The sequence below is a fragment of the Plodia interpunctella genome, chromosome 9 (genome assembly GCF_027563975.2).
Source record: "Plodia interpunctella isolate USDA-ARS_2022_Savannah chromosome 9, ilPloInte3.2, whole genome shotgun sequence".
Lineage (NCBI taxonomy): Eukaryota > Metazoa > Arthropoda > Insecta > Lepidoptera > Pyralidae > Plodia > Plodia interpunctella.
In genome coordinates, this window is record NC_071302.1 from 6,297,126 (window position 1) to 6,321,335 (window position 24,210).

At 33.7% G+C, this 24,210-nt stretch overlaps 2 protein-coding genes across 4 annotated transcripts; one reads left to right on the top strand and one right to left on the bottom strand.

The window, feature by feature from the left end:
- Positions 1-2,008: 2,008 nt before the first annotated feature.
- LOC128672619 (uncharacterized) lies at positions 2,009-5,907 on the bottom strand. The gene is made up of 6 exons (XM_053749877.1): positions 5,541-5,907; positions 4,514-4,862; positions 3,731-3,943; positions 3,067-3,226; positions 2,497-2,627; positions 2,009-2,214 (listed from the first exon to the last, which is right to left on the bottom strand). The coding sequence occupies exons 1-6, from the start codon at positions 5,786-5,788 to the stop codon at positions 2,098-2,100; spliced, it is 1,218 nt and encodes a 405-aa protein (XP_053605852.1). The 5' UTR covers positions 5,789-5,907; the 3' UTR covers positions 2,009-2,097.
- A 1,132-nt stretch (positions 5,908-7,039) lies between these two features.
- On the top strand, positions 7,040-23,335 carry LOC128672345 (uncharacterized protein). 3 transcript variants are annotated; one of them, XM_053749443.1, is made up of 14 exons: positions 7,040-7,305; positions 10,325-10,503; positions 11,453-11,562; positions 11,762-11,969; positions 12,433-12,611; positions 13,002-13,138; positions 14,251-14,309; positions 15,828-15,953; positions 16,159-16,299; positions 18,549-18,646; positions 20,368-20,509; positions 21,451-21,525; positions 21,727-21,963; positions 22,847-23,335. In XM_053749443.1, exons 1-14 carry the CDS (start codon positions 7,137-7,139, stop codon positions 22,970-22,972), a joined length of 1,986 nt encoding a protein of 661 aa, XP_053605418.1. In that variant the 5' UTR covers positions 7,040-7,136; the 3' UTR covers positions 22,973-23,335. The 3 variants fall into 3 exon arrangements, with proteins under 3 accessions (XP_053605418.1, XP_053605419.1, XP_053605417.1); XM_053749442.2 differs by lacking the exon at positions 7,040-7,305 and adding an exon at positions 8,976-9,540; XM_053749444.2 differs by lacking the exons at positions 7,040-7,305; positions 20,368-20,509; positions 21,451-21,525; positions 21,727-21,963; positions 22,847-23,335 and adding an exon at positions 8,975-9,540 and having other exon boundaries at positions 17,847-19,398.
- The last annotated feature ends 875 nt before the right edge of the window (positions 23,336-24,210 follow it).

The following is a 24,210-nucleotide window of genomic DNA, read 5'->3' on the forward strand; positions in this document are numbered from 1 at the left end:
ATACAGTTTGTCTGCATGCCGAACGCACTTCGCGCAATTCGCCACTGAAAGTTGGTCAACTAATCCAAGTTTTCCTTTACGGGCTAATGAGACGAGTTTGATTCGAATTCCCGCTCCCGACGCGCCGGGAAAGCAGCCATCTTTGAGCTCCGCGCCGCGCCGTCCATCCAGAAACGACTGCTATTTATCTCGACCAATGAATTCTCGATTTATTCAACCAACAAACCAACGCCTTGGGGTTTCAATGCCATAGGAATTTCAAGATAAGGTGCATCCTATATGTGCTCTTCGAGGTTTTATTCGACTAGTGTGCCTATTTTCACCGAAATCCATAGGACTGCAGTAGTTGAGTCGACTATAATTTTAGTTCAATTGAAAAACTTTGTAATAATCGGCCGTAATATCAGCATACAATAAAATTTTCCAATTAAAAACACCTACAAATTAAACAAAACAAATTTAATTCTAATAATAAAAATCTTTATAATTTCTTCTTTATAATGACTTCACAAAATATCTTATTGTTCTATCTAGATCTTATTTTAAAAATCTGCATAGAACCAATTTCATAAAGTAAAAAAACGCCTTGGGAGAACAAACAACTACGGACTGAAGAAACTACACAACTCCTTGAGGAAATTAAACAAGCTGGCGGAAACAAAGAAAGAATTATTTCTAAAATAAATTTGTAATAAAAGAGCATCGACATCAACGGCTAATTTAATTAACTCATAAGTATCTAATATTTTTCTAAGTCTTTTATGGAAAATTCCCAGGTGGCCTAGGAAGCACCATTTTATTATACACATAACCCACCTAGGGTTCTGTGTATAAATAAAATGGTGCAGCCAATTAAGTCGAATCTCAACGTATTTTTTCTTTAAAATAATAACAACTTCTACAAACAAACGTTTCTGTGCTATTCATAAATAATTATACACTAATAATGACTCTTCCCACATAAACGTTTTCTTGTAGATTAAACTGCGATCCTCGACAGGGTTAGTGGTCGGCGGCGAGTACTCAAACAAAGCGGCCTTCCTAATAGAAATTACACACCCTCGAGGTCGAAAATCAAATTGACAGAAGAGGTTAAACAAACGACGTGGTCGGGGCGCGGGAGCCAGTCCGTCGAATATTAATCGGTCGGCAAATGCGCTTTTATTTGTTTTCCTTCCGATGGATCGCCGCCGCGCGCCGCTGCCCGTGATCTAACTTAACGGCAATCAACATACTTGATTACATTCATTTATTTTGTTCCTTTTTCAAACGGGACTTTGATATTTTCATGGCAGATTCTTCAGTGTTTTTCTTGCGAAATACTGGCCATCACTTCTAAGTGTTGTATTATATTATATTGTATGTATATACCTAATATACATGCTTTTAAGTAACGTGAAAACTTTTGGGTTCTTTATTGCCATGAACATTTCAAAGTTCCATTGGAAAAAGGAATAAAAAAAATAATATTTACTTATTTTGTTCCCTTTTTCAAATGGACCTATGATGTTTTAGGGTTCCGTACTACAAAAGGTAAAAACGTAACCCTTATAGGATTTTGTTGTCCGTCTGACCGTCTGTCATCTATCACGTTAAAATTTACATGAAATATCCAGGTTGAAGGTCCCTTGAAGCTGTGAAAAAATTGAACATTACCTGTTTAGTTTAAATTTTTAAGACGAAATCAAAATTGACGTCATGCAATACATAATCATGTATTGATGGGATATTTAAGGTACCTACTCGAAGTGGCACTCGTAAATTACGGAACCCTCAATGCGCGAGTCCAACTCACACTTGACTGTTTTATTATGACACTCTTTTCTATACCTTTGTATGGTGATCCATTTTAAAATATTTCATCAAACATTTTGGAAACATTTTTGTTAATGTTTGTTTAAATAATTTAGTTAATTAAGCAAGCAAAATAAAGTTATAAATATTTGTTATAGATTATTATAGTTATAGATAATTATTAAATCTAAAACTGCGAAAACAAACAAAGTAATCATCAAATATACAAATTATTGGTACTTAGCCACCATCAAAAGCATTACATATTAAGTGACTAGCTATTTTTTTGATCACATTATTCAATCACACTTCGGTGGTACGAGTAGTAGTATCAGACATCGTCATCATATCTTCTTCCGCCGGCACAAAGTTCTTCTGGACCACGTTATCTTCCATGAACTTCCTGCAGTATGGAGTGAACTGGAAGGAACAATACAGAACTATGTTGGCAACTGTACTATCGAAGCTTTCGAAAATTGATAAGATAAGTAAAGAGAGTATTTTTATCGATTATCTTCCATCCGATACCTATTCAGTATTATTGAAAACATCGATGAATGATAATTATAGAGAAATAGAAAAGTATACCTAGTTAGACTTTCTAGCTTAAAATTTCTTGCTTTTCTAGATTAAAATCATGACAAATATATAGAAATTATTGTGTGCATTTCTAACCCACTTAACAAAAAAAAATGATACTACCTTCTCTAAAATATGCTTCACCCTTATATTGATCCGTTTCATCTCGGTACGCATGTATGAATCTCGATCAAAATATTTGTTAACATTCCAATTTTCTCCCTCTATAATTAATGGCAACACGCAAGGTAACCCTGAAAAATAAAATAAAATCTTAGATTAGCATATAATGTATCTACTTAATAAAAATAATGTAATGATTTATTACGAATTCTAATCTAATAGGTAGGCTTATTACAGTAGCGCAAATAATGTTACAGTGTATTATGTGTGTGTAATGTATTACACTAATGACTAGCTATTTTGACTAGTTAGTTGGTTTTAGTTAGTACTTGACTAGTTTGTGTATGTACACTGTAGTGTACATACACAAATTATAGTCGGGAAAAAATACACACAAAACAGAGATGGGCAAAATTATATTACGGATTAGAATCACAATTTGTAGACCGAAATTATGATACCATTTATCACCAAAGTTCTTGGAAGTTCAAACGTTTTTTAAAAAATCACCTTTTTTAAAATTACAAATTTTTGGATTGTATACTACTTATTTATCATTGATTTATTCACCTTTGAGTGAACCCAGAGAGCCGTCGCTAATGACGCCCAAGTTGATGTACAACTGAAGGCCATTGGTTATTCGAGGCTTCCAAATATATTGAAGTATCCTCACTATTTCCGATGCTCTGAATATAGAACCATAAGGGTTCTTTCCTAAACGAGATACGACCTAAGTATTGATAAAAACAATTAAAATACTAATAATAAAAGCAATATACTACTTCGAGGGGGCCCTTAAGTCGTTTCGTGTCGCGGGCGTATATAGGTCCGTATACACCTAATCCCCAGTAGGTTACGAAGATTATTTTTAAATCAAAATCAAATCATTTATTCAGAAATTAGGCCTTCACAGGCACTTTTTCACGTCATATTCTAAATTAAATGATATTTACCAAAGCTATAAACTACGAGTATTTCGGAACGACCACTGCTGAGAAGAAATGCCGAAAGAAACTCATTCAAACAGTGTTGGTCCCTATTATGCCAGAAGGGCTTACCATTTTTTTTAATGTAAATTTATGTATAATTTTTTATCATCGTCTGGATCCATTAGCTAATAAAAAGCCATAGCAAATAAGCATTTACAATGAACAGTGCAATGGTAAACATTCACAGTACCTACTTCAAATATTTTTTGTCTCTTTAAAAATTGTCTTAACAAAATTTCACTCACTTTTTCTCTCAGTTCAGTTTTCAGCCAATTATCACATAACTGCAAATAGTCAAAGCCATACAATTCGAGTGTTTCATTCCCCATAACTTCTTTTCCACAAGCACGACTCTCTTCTAGCGTATCGCTCTTTATCAAAGGTTTTTCTATTTCAAAATGGAAAATTTCATCGTCTGCGGCCCATGCATGTACATGATTAAATTTAGTCAATTCCGTCTGAAAAACCATACGATATCTGATCGAAGGGACGCAAGACTTATTATACCTATGTATTGTATATCCATGATCCACACGACCATGATCGCCGTCTAAATTCGTAACACTCAGCTTTAAAGACGACGATGTCGTCACTTCGTCAGTCGTGGAAGTTTTTGAGAGGCCTGTGTACTGAGGGCTTAGTGAGGGTTTGCATTTCACTTCTCACTGTCGAATTGATTCAAAGTGACACACAGCTAACCAATCACATTTCGGTGTGGTTGTCGTTGCGTCACAATAGCCCAATGTAATTGGTTCGCTGCGTCTCACTTCGAACAGATAGACTCAATGGTAATATGTAAATAGCAAACTCGCACTAAGCCCTCTGAAGTAGACTTATTGTGCTCGAAATGATAATGATGCTGAAAGACGGCAGTCATGATTGAAATTTAGAGGAGGCATTGGGTACCATAATTCTAAACTACTAATTATAAGTTTTGGTTATAGGTAGCCGGTGATCAGCTCAGTACCTACCTACACAGTAAAATCTAGAGTTTTTGTCTACAAATTGAAAAATAAGTAACGAATTACCTTTAGATAATCAGCTAACACAGATCTGACCACTACGGGCACAGGAGTAGGACAAAAGAGTATATCTGAAGGAAGATCCTTGCATACTTCCCTCAAAATATATAATGTTATCAATCCATCAGCCACAATTACAGGCTTCTCTTTTTTCTTTTCAGGTATATTTTTCTTACGTTTTGTTTTTTCTTCTTCTTTAATTTCATTGTCGGCCAACGAAGCGGTAAGGTTGGTGGCGACTTTCAAAATAAGATACATCGTGTCAAAGTGCCTTTCGTCGTGTAAATTAGTATAATCAATTCTGTTCGGATTTTTGAAATTTGATATAAACATAAAAACATCCGCATCTGAAAGACTATAATACAAGGAATATATTTATTATGGTGCTTACCTGTATGAGATAGAACTATATAGTATTAATACATCATCATCATTAGATTAGTACCTGTTTTATGACAATAAACCCTGAAGTGGAACCCAGAACCAAAACTGATATAACTTCAGAACCTTACTTAGGTTTCACCCCAGTCCCCAAAAGAAAATAGTGCACAATGTTTAGCACAGAGACAGACGAAACGTTCAGGAGTAACATAAGACTACTTTTTTATTATGGTTTCACCCGAGCGAAGCCGGGACGGGCCGGTAGTCATTAAAATATAAAACTTTAAATCAAAATTAGGAAATATGGTAAGTGGACGTGGCATACACTGTAACGTATTCCCGCCTAAACAACCGTATAGTGAAAGTGAAACTGTTTTTCAAATGTAAGTATTTTAACATCAGCCGCAGCAGTTGTTAGATTATAAAGTTGTTTAATTTCTTTAGAACTTTGCCCGGATGAGTCAAAAAATTTAGTCCACAAATGGTACTAGGTAGGTACTTTAATACTCAACCATTATCTGTTTACTCAGGGGAAATCCAGCTGCACCTATTATGTTATGAAAGAAGTTACGAAATGGCCTCTGGCGTAATCTTATTAACATCTGTAATATTGCTCCTAAAACTATAGATACATAAACAAACTGAAACGAACCTGGGCAAATCAGAGGATACTACAATATTGTTGCAATTTGCAAAGGCACATCCTCTGAGCTCCATTTTGAACTGTTCAGCTAAAGATATTTCATTGCAATACACGAGAAGAATAAGGTCGATGTAGCGATTGTACCCGAATACGGAACCTGCCATTATTTCCGAGATCGCCAGCTTGGACCCGGCCAACAGTGGATTCACGACCAAAAGCCTTAAAGGAGGCTCAACGGGTGAGATTTGCAAATTCATTTCTATTTTATTTTTCTACGAAGGTTAAATAATGTTATTTTGATTATAAAAATAAACATAACAGTGTATGTTTATATGATGACATTGATGGTTTTCAAATTTCAAAGTAGAAAATTCTACGTACCTATTAAGGGTATAAAAAATAAAGAAACCTTTGTTCCACATCACATCAATTTGAATCATAGGAAATTACTGCACATTTTGCTATGTCGATTAAAACATTTATTTTAGACTTTATTAATAATTTCATTATGTAAGCATTCATTTGTGAAAATAAACAACAATGTAGCATATTCGGGTGTCGAAATATTGGGAAAAATCGTTTTCCATAAGATAAAAACTTCGAAAACTATGGAATACGCCTCGCGCTGTAAAATTTTCGAGCCAGTAAACGGTCGAAAAAACACTTCTTACACGACTTCTTAAATTCAAGACGTATTAAAATATGGACTTCATACAGGTAAGATCTTCAGTCAAAATCAAGTTTATATCACTTTATGACCACAGTTGACCAAATATTGCAGAACATAACCTAAAATAGTGTTAATATTTTCAGGATAATCCACTAAATCCTTCCTTTTTCCTTTAAACTCGCACCACAATTGCGTAGACGTATTTTTGGTCGTAAATCTGCAACAATATTGAAAATTGACGCTTTTTGCCTCCATTGGCAATGTTTGTGTACCTTAGTTATACCAGTAGCGCCATCTACGCTGAGCTTTGCGTAATATGCCCTATTCAAATTGACGCGAATAGAGATAATATCGCATGAGCTGCAGCGAATTATACGCGGGATAGAGAGCGACTGATATTTCGAAATGCCGTTGAACTTGAACTTTGAAATATTTTTACAAAAAGTAAGTAATTAAAGAAGTAACTTTCTTTGTACTCAGCTCATGAACCCATTTTCTTCTTTTCTTCCTCACATCTTGAGATTCTTCTTCAGTTAATGCTTATAACAAGAAAACCTCAGCTTCGATGTCAAAAGACATGTTTTCCTATTGAGAAATCAAATATAATGTCGCGCGAGATTCGCCTCTTATTCGTCAAACCCTTCAGATTATATTCCATTTCTACGGGTCTCCTTTTCATATATACAGAATAATTATGAATGGATTCCTTCAAGCCGCTGCTGTCCCGTTGTTCTCTACATACAATAAACAGGTTAGTGAATAGTGTACTTTAAATGTTAAATGGTAGGTATCTACTGTCTTTTTGGCAATGACATTCGTTAGAGTTTGACATTGACATTACTTTGACGCGTTTACTTTCGTTTTGCAAAGTTGCATACAATCGGCGAGATGCAATACAAAACAATTATTCAATTTAGAGTTTATCTTGTGTAATAATGGCTTCGGCAAGTGATAAACACGCAGAAGTATCACCAGCTACATCTACGACGTCGGTGAGATCTCAATTCTTCGATAGATCACCATCAGTTTCATCAGCAAAAGATGACAAATGGCCAGAGCTGTTGATATCACGACCAGACAACTCCTACTTCTATAGTTCTAAAAGTAAGTCGCTCTTATAGTCAAATTACACTTGTAGTTACTCCTTGGTACTGTGTGCTAAATTTTACAAGTTAGTGTATGAAGACGCTTCATGTAAATTGGAGTCAAAAAACAAGAAAAACATGTTTTAAATCCATATTCATGATATTTTACATGCTCATTGCTAATGTTAGCATAGTACCTATATAATGCTAGTTTAAAAATCATTTAAATAAAATATGATCTAAATACCTTTACATTTGATTATTTATTTGTATTAGTAGTTATTATAATAATTCTACTTTAAATTAAAGATATTACAAACATTGCCAAATAAAGTTGTTGCACATGTTTAATTCTATAAATGCTAACAACTCTAAGTAAAAAGAGACTATAGGGTAATTTAATATTAAGTAACAAAATTAATTCAATTATTTTGCTCAATAATAAATCGTAATAAGTTTCTAGGATTGCAAAAGTATTGGCTCCAGTTTTCCAAATCACAGCTTTTACTTTATTACTAGTTATTTTAACAATTATAATTATATAATATAAAATATTATATTAATTTGTTGTAGTAGTGTAGGTATTATTATGTGGTCAAAACTATTTAGTTTATTTTTATGCAGGGCTAAAGTCCTAAGTGCACATGCAAGGGTAAGAGAGATGTGTTATAATGTGTATTTAAATTTTTTGTGACAATAACATTATTTCATACTCCTTAATATATTTAATATATTTGTATGTATCCACAATGGTTGGTATAACCTTTTTTTTAAATTTATAATTATATCTTTACCTACTTACTAACTGGCATGGCTACCAATAAAAAATAAATTTATGTATGTATGTATAATACTTAAATCATGTGAAATGGCCCAGTAGATAGTAAAACATAAATTATAAATTGATGCTTATTCATAGTCGTATTCCGCATGGCTGAGGGTCGTGGTTATTACTTGCAATGAAAGAGACAAAACAACTTTCTTGGCATTATTAATGGAGTGGTTTGCCATTGCCTTCTCCATTTCACACACAAGTTAATAAGAATCAACCAGTGTGCAGGTTTCCTCACGAAGTTTTCCTTCAGAGGGAAACAAGTGGTGGACTTTGAAAACTACTATACATGAAACAGATTGGTATACAAACTCATGTGGTACAAGTAGGATTTGAACCTGAGACCTTTTGATCCACAGGCGGGTGTCTTAACCATTACACCACCACCTTATGCTTAAATTTATAATTATTATATTATAAAATTAGACCTAAAAATCTAAACTTCTTCTTACTGATGTCTAAAATTATCTATAACAATCATTTAAAATTCAAAATCTTAATAAATAATATTGAATGTAAGTCTACATTTAAAATAATTATTTATTATTATATTATAAAATTTTGTTAATTTAAATATTTTTTCATAAACTTCATTTCCTATAACTATTTGTTTTATAAAACTTTATTACAAAAATATAACAAAACAAATGGTGGCCATATGGGATTATCTACCTTTGGCAGTCAACTAGTAAGTATTAAGTCATGAATTTCACCAACTTTTTAACGTCATAAACTACATCTACAATGAAATCTGTAAACAAAGTAAATTCTGGGAAAAACCTCTGCATTGCTACAGTTCAGCAAATTTCAACCCTCACCAAATGTTTCCCTAGTTTTCCTAAAGATGGCGCCTGTCTCGTCATGTATTGATTTTCCGGCCACTGTAGACCCTCCACGAAAAAGCAATCAATAGTGTCGAATTTTGCTGGAAAATTCTTATTACGCACATTTCCCGTGATTAATTAGATTGTTATTATAACAGTAGTTCTTTTGAAGTATTTAATAATGTCGCTGCTTATTATGGAGCAATAAAATGTATTAGCTGACCACTCGGCCATCGCCTTTGACCTTCAAGTGAATCCTGTGTGCAATGCATTTCGAGAAGTGATCGTGTTTCACGGCAGTGCATTGTTTTCGCTTCATAGTTTCTTTGCGGGCTTATTATGCGTTCTCTTGCGGCTTCACACGGGGTGGATCCCTTGCCTGGGTTAGACATTCCACCTGGATACCATCAGGGTGACAACCCGGACGCCGAAATGGCCGGCGCGCAAGATACCATCTACTTGTGCAACTTCCGCGTCTCCGTCGACGGAGAGTGGCTCTGTTTAAAAGAACTCCATGATATGGAGATGACTGACTCTTACACCCGACCATCGGAAGCACCTATCACGTCGCCTGTCGATCCTATGCATGCACTCATGGGTAATATATTATCTGTTCTTTATTTCATAAAATTTCTTTAAAAATAAGTACAGGCAATAGGAAAAATCATTATAGCTGTAATCAAGACCATAATGACGTTATGAATAGAGTGAATCATCATTATTTGGTATTTATTGTTTACCTTCCTTGAGTGTCTTACATATATACTCAGTTATCTCGAATTCGATAGTACGACGTAATGTAAAATGAAAATCTAACTGCTACCAGACATTTGGTATTATCAGTTTATGCATTTTCTATCTTAACTCTCTCTTGATAAAACATTTTCTTGTTGTATAATGTTTCCAAATAGCAGTTCCATCCATCAACATCAACTTACAGCCGTCGAAATACTTATTGGTTTCGTCTGAGTCTGATTTTTGATGTCCGATTTTTCTTACTGCCAGGCAAATAGATACCCTTTTTCTCGCATGAACACTTTCATACCTCCTCTGAATGATTGCACGGTTATTTCCTCTATATTCATTATAACATGTCATAACTAAACGATAAACAGTCGGAGCCCATGGTCCGTTCTTCCCTGAAATGCTAATTCTTAGCGTGTTTACTCGGCTACATTTGTGAGGACCAATACGTCTATAAAAATTAACTGTATGTACATCAAATGTTATATTTACAGGTTATAGCTATCTTCACGAGTTCTTATCAGCAACATGCTTCGACTTTACAGAAATTCATCCGATATTGGCTTCGTCAAATCTTTATAGAGGAATCCATCCGCAACACGCTTCGCTTCGTTAAACTAAATGTTGTTTTGTTACAGCTCGAGACCCTGTGGTGATCGAGCGCAGCAACCTAGTGAACATCTCTAAGCTGATCGTGAAGGAACTGATCGAGCAGTCGCTGCGCTATGGCCGGATGCTCGACAGCGACCACCTGCCCCTGCACCACTTCTTCATCGTTCTCGAGCATGTCATGCGACACGGCCTCAAACCTAAGAAAGTGAGTCACTTCCTTTTTTATTTTTTATAAGCATGAACTAACATCTGAATCATAGATGCTTCACAAAATGAAAGCCTGATAGGTACCAGGACACCTGGTCCTGGTACCTATCAGGCTATAACATACATACAGGCTACTAACATTTTATAAGCCTGTTTTGTGCCCCTGTGCTAGTCTAAGGTTTCAGCTTTCTGTCTCCATAATGGCGTAGTTGCCAGGGTTAGCAATAAAATGTACAAAAGTTTTTAGAAATGTAAATGATACATACTTTTAATTAACGCCACTTATTTGATCAAGTGGCTACCTTGATAACCGATTTACCTAATAAATATTTCGGCTTATACCTACCGAAGATATTTTATTAAGGGACAGAATCAGGTTTGCTACTAAAATAATTGTTTTTATGCTACTATATTAAGGCCATGTCAAGGTCATGCGATGCGGTCACTAATATTTAGATAAGCGCGTCAACAAAGCGCTACTCTTTTGCAAGAATGAACAGTATTTTGTTATACCTTTAAAACTTATGATTCTTGGCAGCCTGTGTAGCTGGTAGCTTACTCATATTTATTATTGTTGGATATACTTACATGCCTATCGTTGCGACACAAGAAGATAATCATTCAAATTACAGACGTAACAATTTCGACTCCCACGCTGCGCAATAGAGCTCAGTACAATGACCTGCCGACATATGTTACTGGTTTATAAAAATCGGATGTTACCTTTTTATTTATTTATTCGTATATTCTTATTTCTTGTAATAACTGAAACTTCTCCGATGAATCTCCATAAAGCCAAATATAAAACGTGAGTCGTTTCAATGTCCTTGATCGGCTTTGGCCATAAGGATGGACAGTAGAAGGGGCCATATCCAAAAAAGATCATCATTTTTTTAGTTTTCGTGTACATGAACTTTAGTATTTTTAATTATGGTATCTCTTTTTAGGGTTTACTGGGACCCAAAAAGGAGCTATGGGATATTCTTCAAATGGTCGAGAAGTATTCACCAGAGGCGGCTGACATCACCGCGAGCATTAGGGCTTTACCCACTGTCAAGTAAGTTTCAAAGGAGCACTTGTACATTGGTAAATCATTAGGGAACTTTTCACCGAAAAATTCCTTTACCGCCTAAAACAGGATGTTTTTTCATTCTAGCTTAAGCACCGTCATTTTTATTACCGACAGTTAAATAAATGAATATAAATATCTACTTTAAATATTTAGCACCTAAGTGATTTTAATATTTATTATATAGAACGGCAATGGGCCGCGCGCGCGCTTGGCTCCGCCTAGCCTTAATGCAGAAACGGCTAGCGGACTACCTGAGGATCCTCCTGGAACACCGCGAGGAAACCCTCGACGAGTACTTCGAACCACACGCCCTCATGCTGAACGAGGAAGCGGTCATAATCACCGGGCTGCTTGTCGGCCTCAATGTCGTCGACTGCAATTTGTGTGTCAAGGTAACGCACTCATTTCTCTATAGATCAAAGTCATGTTTTTTTGTTACCGTATTGGTTCAGTATTTGTAGTTCATCGAAACTTCACTAACACGACAAAAATAATTACGTTTAATAATATATCTTAGAAAATATATCCCGATGAAATCTTAGGGTTCGAACAATTTATTTTCACAATTTTAAAGATCGCGAAATTATAAATGCAAACACCGATTCGGATGATAATGTCCCAACTGAAAACATGGGTAAACAGAAATCCCCTTAGACGATCACCGCGTAGAAATAAATACATTATTCGGTAAAAAATATTACAGTTTTTATATTTGCTTACAAACTAAATAAGTCTACGCAAAAAACGTACCCAAAGGTCAGCCTTATGCCATGACTGGAAGCCACAGCGCCGATTTCATCTAGTACCTAAACATAAATATAAAAACGTAATAAAAATAACACTCATACCTTTTAGGAGGAAGATCTAGACAGTCAACAAGGCGTAATCGACTTCTCGCTTTACTTACGAGGCAGCAACTCCAGCACAGACATAGCCGGCAATGGAAACAACTCCAACAACGAGACCAAACAGCGCCATATTAACACTATGCTCGATCAGAAGAACTATATCGAGGAACTTAATAGACATCTCAAGTGAGTCCCTTTTATTTACTTATATATTTACTAGTATATAAAAAATACATTACATCGTTTTTTTAGACAAAATAACAGATTTTTGTCAAATGCGGGGCGTAATAGAGAACAAGTAAATTAATACTTGTTGTTTTTTAACTAACTAAACCATTAGCTTTTGGTTTACTTTTATCCTTAATAAAATTTCTAAATAAATTAAAAAAACATCATGTTAACATCGATATGTTGATTCGTCGTATTATTATTTGAAATTCTATAATATTATTAGATTTCAAAAAGATTCTTCTTCGGTTGGACTTTCAAGTATCATCTTTGAATAAATGATAAGAAATAATTTTAAAACACGTTTATTTTAATATTTCACCTAGTGAATTAAAAACAATATTACAGCGCAACGGTAGCTAATCTCCAAGCCAAGGTCGAAGGCCTAACAACCACTAACGCCCTAATGAAAGAGGACCTTGCCATCGCCAAAAATACTATGATACAGCTGGTGGAAGAGAATAATCAACTGAAACATGCATTGGGTAAATATGTCACATCCTTAAACTACCAATATATATTGGCAACTATATTTATATATGATACTGACGTGTGATAGACAAACACAAGTAGCCATAGTTCAATGCTCTCTAAAGACAGTGCAGTTACTTTTTATAATGACATTTTTGACGCAAAAACATCCATATACATTATATACCATAACCATGAAAGTAATGTACACTTTTGCAAACGTAATCACGAACTTGCTGTATAGACCGGCTGTTTTTGAAAAAAACTATTTCTGTTACAGGTAAAATTTCTAGACTACAATAATTAATATTAACTTAAACTATAACAATATAAAGAAGTTTTAAGTTCATTTACCTACATTTATAACCATCCCGAAAGAAACACTGCATTAACAAATTTCTATGTCTTTTCCTCTCATGAAAGCACTTCCGTTGACCTAGTTTGACATGTGTTGACGAAAATCTTATATTCGCTGAAAAAATGACTCACTTTTATTTAGAAAAGTGTTATCTTTATGGGCTAACCTGTGTGATTTGTCGTAATATATTTATATTTATTTATTATTTATTCTATTTAATGTCGATAGCATAAAATTTGTCCAATAAATAAATGCAACTAAAATATTTACAAAATATTTTTTGGTAAAAATCTTTTTTATATTATTTTGCCGATAGAGAGGTTGATTAGTCCATTTTCAATTGATTTGGAGCACTTCAAACTTACAAAAAAAAACTTTTTAATCACCTCTCTTTAATTACCCGTGTTAATTACTTCGCAGCTTTGATTCAAAATGCGAAGGTTGAAAGTGAAACTTTGTTGTTAAATCACCACGAAAATAAATACAATAGGCACTTCAGATTAGACACCTTGCGATCTGATGAGTCAGTTCGGTTTAGTCTGCATTAGTATGCCGCAGTCGCCGCTCGTCTTTATACCATTGTCATTTAATAATCCACTACCGCGACCCGTTATGCTCCATAGCTCAACCTTAATGGGAAATTCTACAGCAAAAACGCGTAGTCAGTGGTTCAGATCTTGTGAGTTATTTTAATAGTTTTAAATATATCACGTTGGCGGCTAGTGAGTTGGGTTTATTTACGTATACACGTGATTTTTTTTTCTCCAGGCCAGGATATAACGAAAGACACTAGGATGAAAGTGACAGAGTTGCAGTCGGACGAAGAGGTAACTTATTTTAAATTCATGTGTGCTCATTAACACTTATGCGTTAGTTTATCTACTCTTAGCAAATATTATATCACTAGCTATTTGTTGGTTGGCATTTTATGTTGTTTTTTTCCTTCATTTTATTTTACAACAACTACTCTTAGTTGTGATAGTGATAGCTCCATAATCTTTCAATACTTTAGTCAATACTAAAGTATTGAAAGATTATGGAACGTCACTGTTATTGTTATCTATTCACGCTTAGTAATGATATATGATATGACAAAGTTTATTTGAAGCTAGTTTTTTATTTTGTTATAAATACAACAATAAAGTACTACTAACATTTGAAAAATATGAAAACGATTTCGTAAATAAAAAACGCATCAATTTGTTTCATATAATCTTAAATGACCAATTAAACAAAATACGATTAATTTTTTCAATTAGCATATTAAGAAAATATTTTAATATCGCCCATAAAGATTTAACAACAACCGTGTTCAATATATTGGATTTTTCGACAGCGTTAACCGAAGCAGAACAAAGTCATTATTTAAATCGACAAAATTTAAGGAAAAATTATTTCAAATACAAATTTTATTTTGTATATCACCATGTTAACTTTGTGGTTGCAATAAAATATTGAGTATATGTTCATATAATCAACACTCAATATTTATCAAGCGTGCAACGCATAATTTGCGTTAATTAATTAGTATATGTCAGCATAATGTCAAAAACCCAATACAAAGACACCAATTGAAGGGTAAAACCAGCTCCAAAGAAGCGTATGAATCAATTAATGAGTCAATATTTTGAAGATATTTGGCTCTAATGAATGCATGTTCATATTTATTATTTCCATAATATTTAGTTTACTGCGGTAAACAAGAACTAATTTTATTTTTTTTTTTCTATTATATTACATCTTAAGTTTCGCTTCTGCGCTAATTGTGGGATTTTGGATATCGACCCTAAACCTTCTTGAAGAATATTATACACAAAATAATTCTACAAATCGAACCGGTAGTCAAAAACCGTGCGAAGTGGTGGAGAAAAAGTAGGAAAGCGCAACCTGGTGCTACCGCTCCATACCTGGGGAAGCAAACGGGAAAACACTCAGATGTCTCTCATCTGAGTGTTTTCCCGTTTGCTTCCCCAGTTCCCCGTTCCAGAGATTAGCATGTCCAGATGAACAACCCTCCTTGAGGTGAATGCTATTGTTGTCTACCAACTGCCAAGGTCCGCTTAGTCGCTTCTTACGACATCCAAGGAAGTCATGGAGTGATCGTATTTTAGGGCGGAATTACACTCCATCGACAAGAACATACTAAATCTTAAATAAGACGAAAAAAGTAACGTAGAGTACTTCTTTTCTTTCATTGGCCTAAAAATAATAAAATAAAAATATTTACGGACATACGACATTTTAGTACATACTAAAATGCGATATCGCATTTTAGTATGTCCGTAATCGTATTTTAGTTATTGAATTAAAATTTTTAATTTTAAAATTTCGCCCATACATTTCAGGAAAAACGTAGCGTCAAAAGCGTAACCTCTGATAAATCAAAGAATGACAAGGATAGTGAGACTGGGAAAGTACTTGAAGAAGAGAGAAAGAAGAATCTGGAACTACAAAAAGAACTCGACTTACAGGTATGACTGATTATATCTAAATTAAAATTTAAAATTATTGTAAATTAAACAATATTATTAATATATTTAATTATCAGTACAATATCAATAGCATTTTCAAAAAAATACAAACCAGCGATGGACTTGCCACTCATTACTTCAACAGTAACTGAACTTCAAAAAGAAAAAGGAAGAAAATATTCAATACCGCATCATTAATTTGCAGATATCTTTAAAAGCAGAAATGGAAGTAGCTATGAAACTATTGGAGAAAGACATACACGACAAACAGGACACAATTATATCGCTGAGACGACAACTAGACGACATTAAGCTAATCAACTTAGAAATGTACAAAAAATTGCAGGTAAGTTTTTAATATATCAATAGCATTAGTACATTTTTACGTAGACAGAGAAAACTAGAGAAAACAAAAAGAGAAATGCGTATTAGAAATATACGAGAACGTGACGAGTGCTAATATATTTAATCCCTTACTGTGTGCCCAGTTTTACAAGGCCAAATCTGCCACTTTGTATGAGGCGGGCCAGGAAGTTGTATAAAAATTTTCTATCTCATATAGATATGCTAGCCCGTTGTCTTTAGTTTTCTTTGTATTTGCATTTTTAGGATTTTGTACCCTTTATTGACAGCATTAGTTACATTTTATGGAATTCATCAACAAGCATTTATTCCTATTTCCATGACTAATGGCACAGTTTTCATTCCAAATTTATTGGCGTTATTCAATTCACCGACTCAGACCCTTATTATAGTCATCGTCTGTACTTTATACACTAACACACTGAGTTCGAAAATTCTTAGAGATACACCATTTACTTTGTTCGGTGTATTTAAAGTGTTTCAAATTTATTTAAATCAATTAAGATTTATTGATACAAAATTATTAAATGTATTTTAAACTTCTACAACATTATTTTCATGTTTGTTTAATTTAATCTACACTAGTTAATTTAATCGCTCCTGATTAATTATTTCTACGAGATTTCGAACTCTAAATCGCTTATCCAAATTACTAGTCAACTATATTCATTTGTTTGTTTTCATCAATCATAACAAAGGCAACACGCATATTCCATCATGTTGCGTGGGCGCTTTACTCGTCTCCTGCCCACTCGATTCACCGCTTAATTAATTGGTATCTTAACAACCGAGTATGAGTGTACTAACATTTTTGTCTTGTCCTTATTTTGTTGCAATCGATATACTAGAATGTTGCTTAACTCCTAGTCCTAACTTGCTACTAAAATACCAAATAGCTTGATATCAGGTTTTCAATATACAGCTTATAAAATATATACTAGTAAAAGCTTTTAAGTGTTTTTTGTCTTATTATTGGACACTTAGTTAAATACAATCGGTACAAATGTCTTCTTTAATGGACTTCCGCTTAGTCACTGTTGTACTGTTTCATGACCTGTACTATATATTTTTACATATATTTTGTGGTCAGAAAATTAGAGTCACCTTATTTTTTCTTTTTTGCATTTGGAAATACTTATACATATGTATTATATCAAGTTATACAAGTAAATATTTGCCTTTTATAAACCCTAATTCATCGTATTTGAAATATTCAAATAAAACTTGTCCAAAGATTATACAAAATATGTGGCAGTCCACACAATTCTCACCATCTTATCTCTCTAGGCGGACCCTAATTTTTCTGATTGTCATTTAAATTATTATATTTGTTACGTTTTTCATATCTATATTATGAAACGATAATTCCGAAACAACATAGTAAACGCTTACATATATCTGATAATATTAAAGTTACGCAGTTCTATTTATTAACTTATATTGCTTATATATAACTACTAATTTTACTGTTATTATATATATTACTAATGCAATGCTGTATTCATCAATGCCGCGTTTGTCGCACGGAAGGAATGCGAGATGGAACTCACGCAGAAGGGCGAAATGGTCTCCAGGCTTCAGAGCAAGGCCGAGCAAATTGGCAAAATTCTCCACAACCTTGAGAAATATAACCACTTCCTAGGACCCGATCACGATCTAGTCAAAGCGCTCAGGTCTCCCACCACTAACGAAAATAACTTAGGCGAGAAATTAGAAAAACTCAAGGCCCTAAGCGCACAAAAGGGTACAAAGTCCAGGGACGAAGGGCCGCCTAACAAAAAATTAAATTTACAAGAAATACCACCGTTTCGAAAGACCAGTAGTAGTAGTAGTGATAAAAACACAGATTAATAAATCTAATTCAATACCATCAGTGTAAGTATTTGTACAAATGTTCCGATAATGTTACGGTGTTATTTCTTCTGAAAACATTATGTAACATTACTAACAGCATTATTATAATTACTAAATTGTTATATCAATGAAGTATTCTAATGTTGAGGCTAATATAATGACATCAATTACCTAATGTTAACTATTTCTCATACATTCTAGTACTTAATCCAAATAATATAGTCACAATATTAACCTATAGTTGAATAAACATGTGAATTGCTGCTTGAATTGTGTGAATAATGTATATTTTGTATATCATAGTATATTCTAGCACTGACAAATCTATGTTGTACAAGTAAGCGTTATTCAGTTAAATTTTTATTGGCCTTGTTTTAGGAATGTGAAAGTTCCTTGAAACATAAAACTGAGCTAATAGCCAAATTGGAAGCAAAGACTGAATCAATGGGCAGCACAATACATCAGCTCGATGAGAAGTAGGTTTAACACTTTTTCCTTTGTCATCGTCACCCGGCGGGCGCTGCCTGCCATACATTCGGATCGAGAGGATTAATCGATTAGCATCGCTTGATATATTAGTATCGATTCCGCACCTAGGTGTGAGCAGTGCACCGCTTGCGAATTAATCATAATCATACGGTGATTTCCTGTCACTTGATATTGGCAAACCCTCACAATAAACGTATAGAGAATCAGTATTTTGATATTTTCTTGTATAATTTAGGGAAATATTGTTGCGGTGATAATGCTACTGTTGCTTTAGCTTTCATATTGCTGTGAGCTCCGTTGAGACTTTTATATTCTTATTGTTTCAACTTGTTTTACGTTTATCAATCCAAGTTGTTATTGTATTCGTTAATGTTAAGGCTCAGGACGTTACATATTACTACCTTATATACTAGGTACTCCTTTCTATCGTCTTAATTTAGGTAATATATAAAATGAATTAGCGCAAGGCAGCTCCAATATATTCAATTTAGATTAAATTATTTATATACTTTTTAGTGATATCCATTGTAAAAGTGACGAATGTAATTTGTAATGTCTGCAATCTGATCTCATTGGTTCCATTTTAAATTATATAAAACTATTAATTTTATAGAATTATTGTGTAAGCTTGTTGATGATTTAATACTCAGTTTGTCTTTGATTACTTTTTAATAGTTTTGTAATTCGGAGGCCGTAGATGTGTAAACCGCCTTATTTATAATAAAGCATTTCAGTCGCACACAGTATTTTATTGACCAGAGACTAATCTCGCTTGTTTTCATTTTATGTTGATTGTGTAGGTTTGCCGTTATCAATTTTCTAATTAATTTTGCATGCTTTTAACTGACCAATGAAAATATATTATTGTGTATATGTATTAGTGATTACTGTTTCGGCCAAAAATATTGATTATGCACCCATTCAATGTGTATATGAGTTTAAAATACATTTATGAAACTCCTTACACTGTATGTACATAGCAATTAAAATTTCTTTTTTACTTTTATTTGCGATAGAATATTTTCATTTTAACATAATAATGGATATATTTTGAAACACAGTAACATCTGCTCATAATACACGCATATGGTACTTTGTTTTGAAAATATAAGTTGTCTCTACAGCTCTAGCCATGAAAAATAGTTTAGTAATCCAGTATAAACATTGCACTTGGATGTAAAACTTCCTCTTGAATCATTCTATCTATTAAAAAAACCGCATCAGAATCCGTTGCGTAGTTTTTAAGATATAAAGAGCGGGAACTGACTTTATTTTATACTGTGTAATGATTGTGCATAAAATGGGTCCGATGGGAATGTTATAAACTCATTGGTTCGACTTGGATCAAACCTAGACTTTTCGATCACAGATGGGTTTTATCTCTCCCATCACCGCTTAGGAGTAGATATCGTATGTGCATAGACTGCACACTTTCTACAAACTATATATCATCCAAAAGGGTCTATAGCCAAATATTTCAACAGAATTCCACGATAAACTATAAAAAAATTACATCACTGCTTAAATTCGTGATGCCAATCATTACTGGCCGAAATGCAATAGTTAATGAAATTTGACTTGAAAAAGTGCATGTAGTTTCTGAACAAACTTTTTCGATTTTGACCAACCTGGCGGATGCCACTACATATGATGTGACTTAGAGATAAAAGAGTAGGTAATAGGCATAATGAAGTGATGGATAAAACAGGTTACAAGAAGACAAGCTAGCCCGGAAGAGTTTGGAGGAGAGCGCCCGCTCTCTGGGTCAGAAGGCGGCCGTGGCTGAGACCAGGGCCGTGGCGGCCGAGGGGGACCTCAGGATTGAGCGCGAGTGGAGGATATCCCTGCAAGTACGTATATTGTAATTATTTTATATTGTCCCTTCACATTGGTATTGGGTCATATGTATTTGCAAATAAACGACTTACATTGCGTAGTTTTGATGCGAATTATGGATTGATACCCGACAATAGTAAGCGTTGTATGTTTTTGCAAATATCGAATAGCCATGTGAGGTATGCCAGCATTAAACAAATACCACCTCCGTGGCGTGCTTAAGAGTGCTTATGGATCTGCCAGCCAATAGAATAGCTCGTGGGCTATTCCATTTTGTACAGAGTTAATTCACTAGGATCCCCATGTAGTGATGATCTTTGAAATGAAGAGGTCATATCTATGAAAACTATTCATTAGTCAGAATTATATATAAACTCGAGTGGCACGAGTTGAGTTTCAACCTGGGATCTCAGGGTGATCTCAGTGGGCGTCTTGGCCAGTGGACCACAATCGCTAGAACAAATGGGAATATCTTTGTATAGACAGATGTTCAAGTCTAAATTTTCAAGGATTCATTAAAATATATAAATGTCAATTTTGTTAACAATTGGCTTCAGAGAAAGTTACTGTACGTGATTTTATGGAACATCAATAACGTGTACCAAACAAACCCAGATATTCGTAATTTTAATTAATTAGTGAGTCGGTTCAAGTCCTAGTTGATATACTTAGTTTGGCTGTTGCAAACTACGGTTTGTTCCCATTGAGATACAACGCGATTTGTAACACATCGGGGGGAAAATTCTCGTTGTTTGTAACTATCTTCCTCCCAATGAGTACTGTAACTCAATAGCACGCTGTATTAACAATACTTACGAAGATTAAACATTCATATATTTTGTTCATCAGTTGTTGTATGTAAGTAGACTTAGTACTACCGAACGGGAATACAGAGAGATTCACCAGGTAGGTGTCGAATGGACAAAACATAATTCAACATTTGTACATTTCACAGGAATCTATGATAAGAGATCGAGACAAAATATCAATGCTAACACAAGAAGTGGAATCTCTAAAATCTATAGGACAGGTCAGTTAATTTATACTTTTATGTTTTAAAACCACGACGGATCTTCAAAATTGTATAATATATTTCAGGCAAGATGAAAGTAACATGTGTTTTAATTTAATAGTTGACTGATTGATTAAAGTTAAACTTATTAGTTGGAAGCTATCCGTAGAAGTGCTTATAATATATCGAGCTGTAAAATATATTTTCTATAAACCGCAGAAATACCTAGCCTTGCAAGAAGAGCAACACCTCCTGAAAACACAGTACAGCGAAGCTCAGAAGACGCTGGAAGAGGTTGGGGCAACACTGAGCGAGAACAAACTGCAGTTGGCAGAACTGCTGGAGAGAGAAGCCAGTGTTGCCACAACCAGTGATGAAACTCCAACGTGGACGAGCGACAAAGACGCAACAGCGTGTACTGCATGCGTTAAGGAGTTCAATATTACTAGGCGGAAGGTATGTTTTGTTATAGTTTAGAATAGTACCTATTACCTATATCTTTGGTATTATTGGTTAGCGATAGTATTAGCGTAACGTCATGAGGTCACAGTAGGCTGCCATGCAGTTGTAAAAGCGGGCACAGAATGAGGATCAATACGAATACACGTTTCTCTAATAATGCTAATAAATGTGAATAGTTAGCTTGAGCTTGCTATTATTGCGGTAAATTGCATGGAAGATGAGCGTTTTTTAATAATACAAAAATAAATAGTTATGATTTTTCTCTCATTCATTAAAAAAAAGTCAAATCCTGCTTAAACTTAAAATATGTTTTGTTCTATGAAATATTGTAATGTATATATTTCCTAAGCTTTTAACATTTTTATGAAGAAGAATATGACATTCCACGAGAAATGGTACGCTATGGAGCGCATCTATAATAAAAATAATCCTCGTCGAACCTTTTCTCTCGGAACATCAAATATTCCCTCTTATTCATAACAAAATTTAACATAAGTTAATATCAGTAACATCATCTAACCACATTTTAACAGCCAACTTTAAATTCAAATCCAAATCATTTATTCAGAAATTAGACCTTCACAGGCACTTTTTCTCGTCAATTTTTATATTATATAGTTATTTCTCACAAGCTACAAACTACTGGCATTTCGGGACGACCACTGCTGAGAAGAAATGCCGAAAGAAACTCATTTGAACAGTGTTGGTCAGATCGGCTTACCATTATTGTTTCTTACAATGTTTTTTTTCTAATAATATATAAAAGTACATAATGTACATAGTCAAAAGGTATATCAAAACAGGTTATGATTGTGATCCGAGTGCTGATTATAATATATATACATATATATATATCGATGTGATATATGAATTCCAGCATCACTGTAGAAGATGCGGGCAGATATTCTGCGGCGCTTGCAGCGAGAAGTCAGTGGCGCTTCCTGGCAACACCAAGCCGGTGCGCGTGTGCGACGGTTGCTACGCGGAGGTTCGACTTACGTAGATAATATTGTAGTTAGAACCGGTGTAATTAGACAGCTCCAAAATATTGTGGGACATAGTTTATTTATTTTACTACTTTAGATACTATGTGCATCAATCTATAGTCAATGTCAATTTACGATGGGCAGATGCGGCATATGGGATGTTCCTAGGGTAAAAGTATATAGTCCATATTTCTGCATTCTGCTACTTCTATTCAGAACAAAAATAAAAACACATAATAAAACCGTGCATAAAGAACCTTTGTCCATGGAAAGTCACATAATTATGATTATTCTCTACTTTGCTATAATTTAATGAGATATTATATCAATTGATTTGCTTCGCCGAGCGTTTGATATTTTTTAAATTAAAAAAAAAGAAATATTTAGATGTTTTTCGACATCGTTTGGTTTTAGACGCATTTATTTAGATACATTTCCACAAATATCTTAGTTTACTCGTAAATTAACAAAATTAAACTGTCTTTGGGATAATTTAATCATAGACACATAAATTTGTATAATATAAATAAATATATTTTAGACCAATTACAAAATATTCCGTGGAGGCATGTCTTGAGTGGTTTTATTAAACGGTATACCGTTTAAATACAAAATATTTTGCAACGAAACATAATGTATATGATAGGAAAATGTATTAAATATATTTTAAATATTTAAATAAATAAACTTGTTTATTATAAAATAATCGTTTGGACTGAACGCTAAAGTTAAAGTAATAGTAATAAAATTAATAGTGCCTAGTTATTATTTCAAAATGAGTATAAAAATGACGAGAATTTTATAAAATAGCTCTATATATATATTCCTTATATGTATAACGATCTCCGTCATATATGAAGGTAAGTGGTAAATATTTATGTAATTACTTAAGACTGTAATGTTTAAATTAATATGAAGTTGTTATATAGAATTTATTACATATGTTGACCGATTTTAGTTCTTACGATTAATAATGAATAATCGTATAGGTAAAAATGGCATTACAATTATGACATGTATGTAATTTTAAATATATTATTGAATTGTACATATTTAGTGGATGCTCGAAATGTTTTGTATAAATATGAATTGTTAACAATATTCAAATGTAAATATGTGTAAATTGTGCTATAATTTATCGTGTACAATATATAGATATTGAAATTAAATACTTTCGCTTTTTATTTGCTATGTAAGGAAAAATACTTATTACCTATATAGTTTGCAACTAGTCATCAAATTAGATAATATAAAA

Excerpts from the sequence above, each read along its gene's own strand:
- LOC128672619 (XM_053749877.1), bottom strand. The coding sequence starts at position 5,788 with ATGAATTTGCAAATCTCACCCGTTGAGCCTCCTTTAAGGCTTTTGGTC. Across the intron at positions 4,863-5,540 it reads GTATCCTCTGATTTGCCCAG|TCTTTCAGATGCGGATGTTT; the intron begins GTTCGTTTCAGT and ends CTTGTATTATAG. Across the intron at positions 2,215-2,496 it reads TGAAGCATATTTTAGAGAAG|TTCACTCCATACTGCAGGAA; the intron begins GTAGTATCATTT and ends TGTTCCTTCCAG.
- LOC128672345 (XM_053749442.2), top strand. The coding sequence starts at position 9,282 with ATGCGTTCTCTTGCGGCTTCACACGGGGTGGATCCCTTGCCTGGGTTA. Across the intron at positions 11,563-11,761 it reads AGGGCTTTACCCACTGTCAA|AACGGCAATGGGCCGCGCGC; the intron begins GTAAGTTTCAAA and ends TTTATTATATAG. Across the intron at positions 14,310-15,827 it reads AGTTGCAGTCGGACGAAGAG|GAAAAACGTAGCGTCAAAAG; the intron begins GTAACTTATTTT and ends CATACATTTCAG.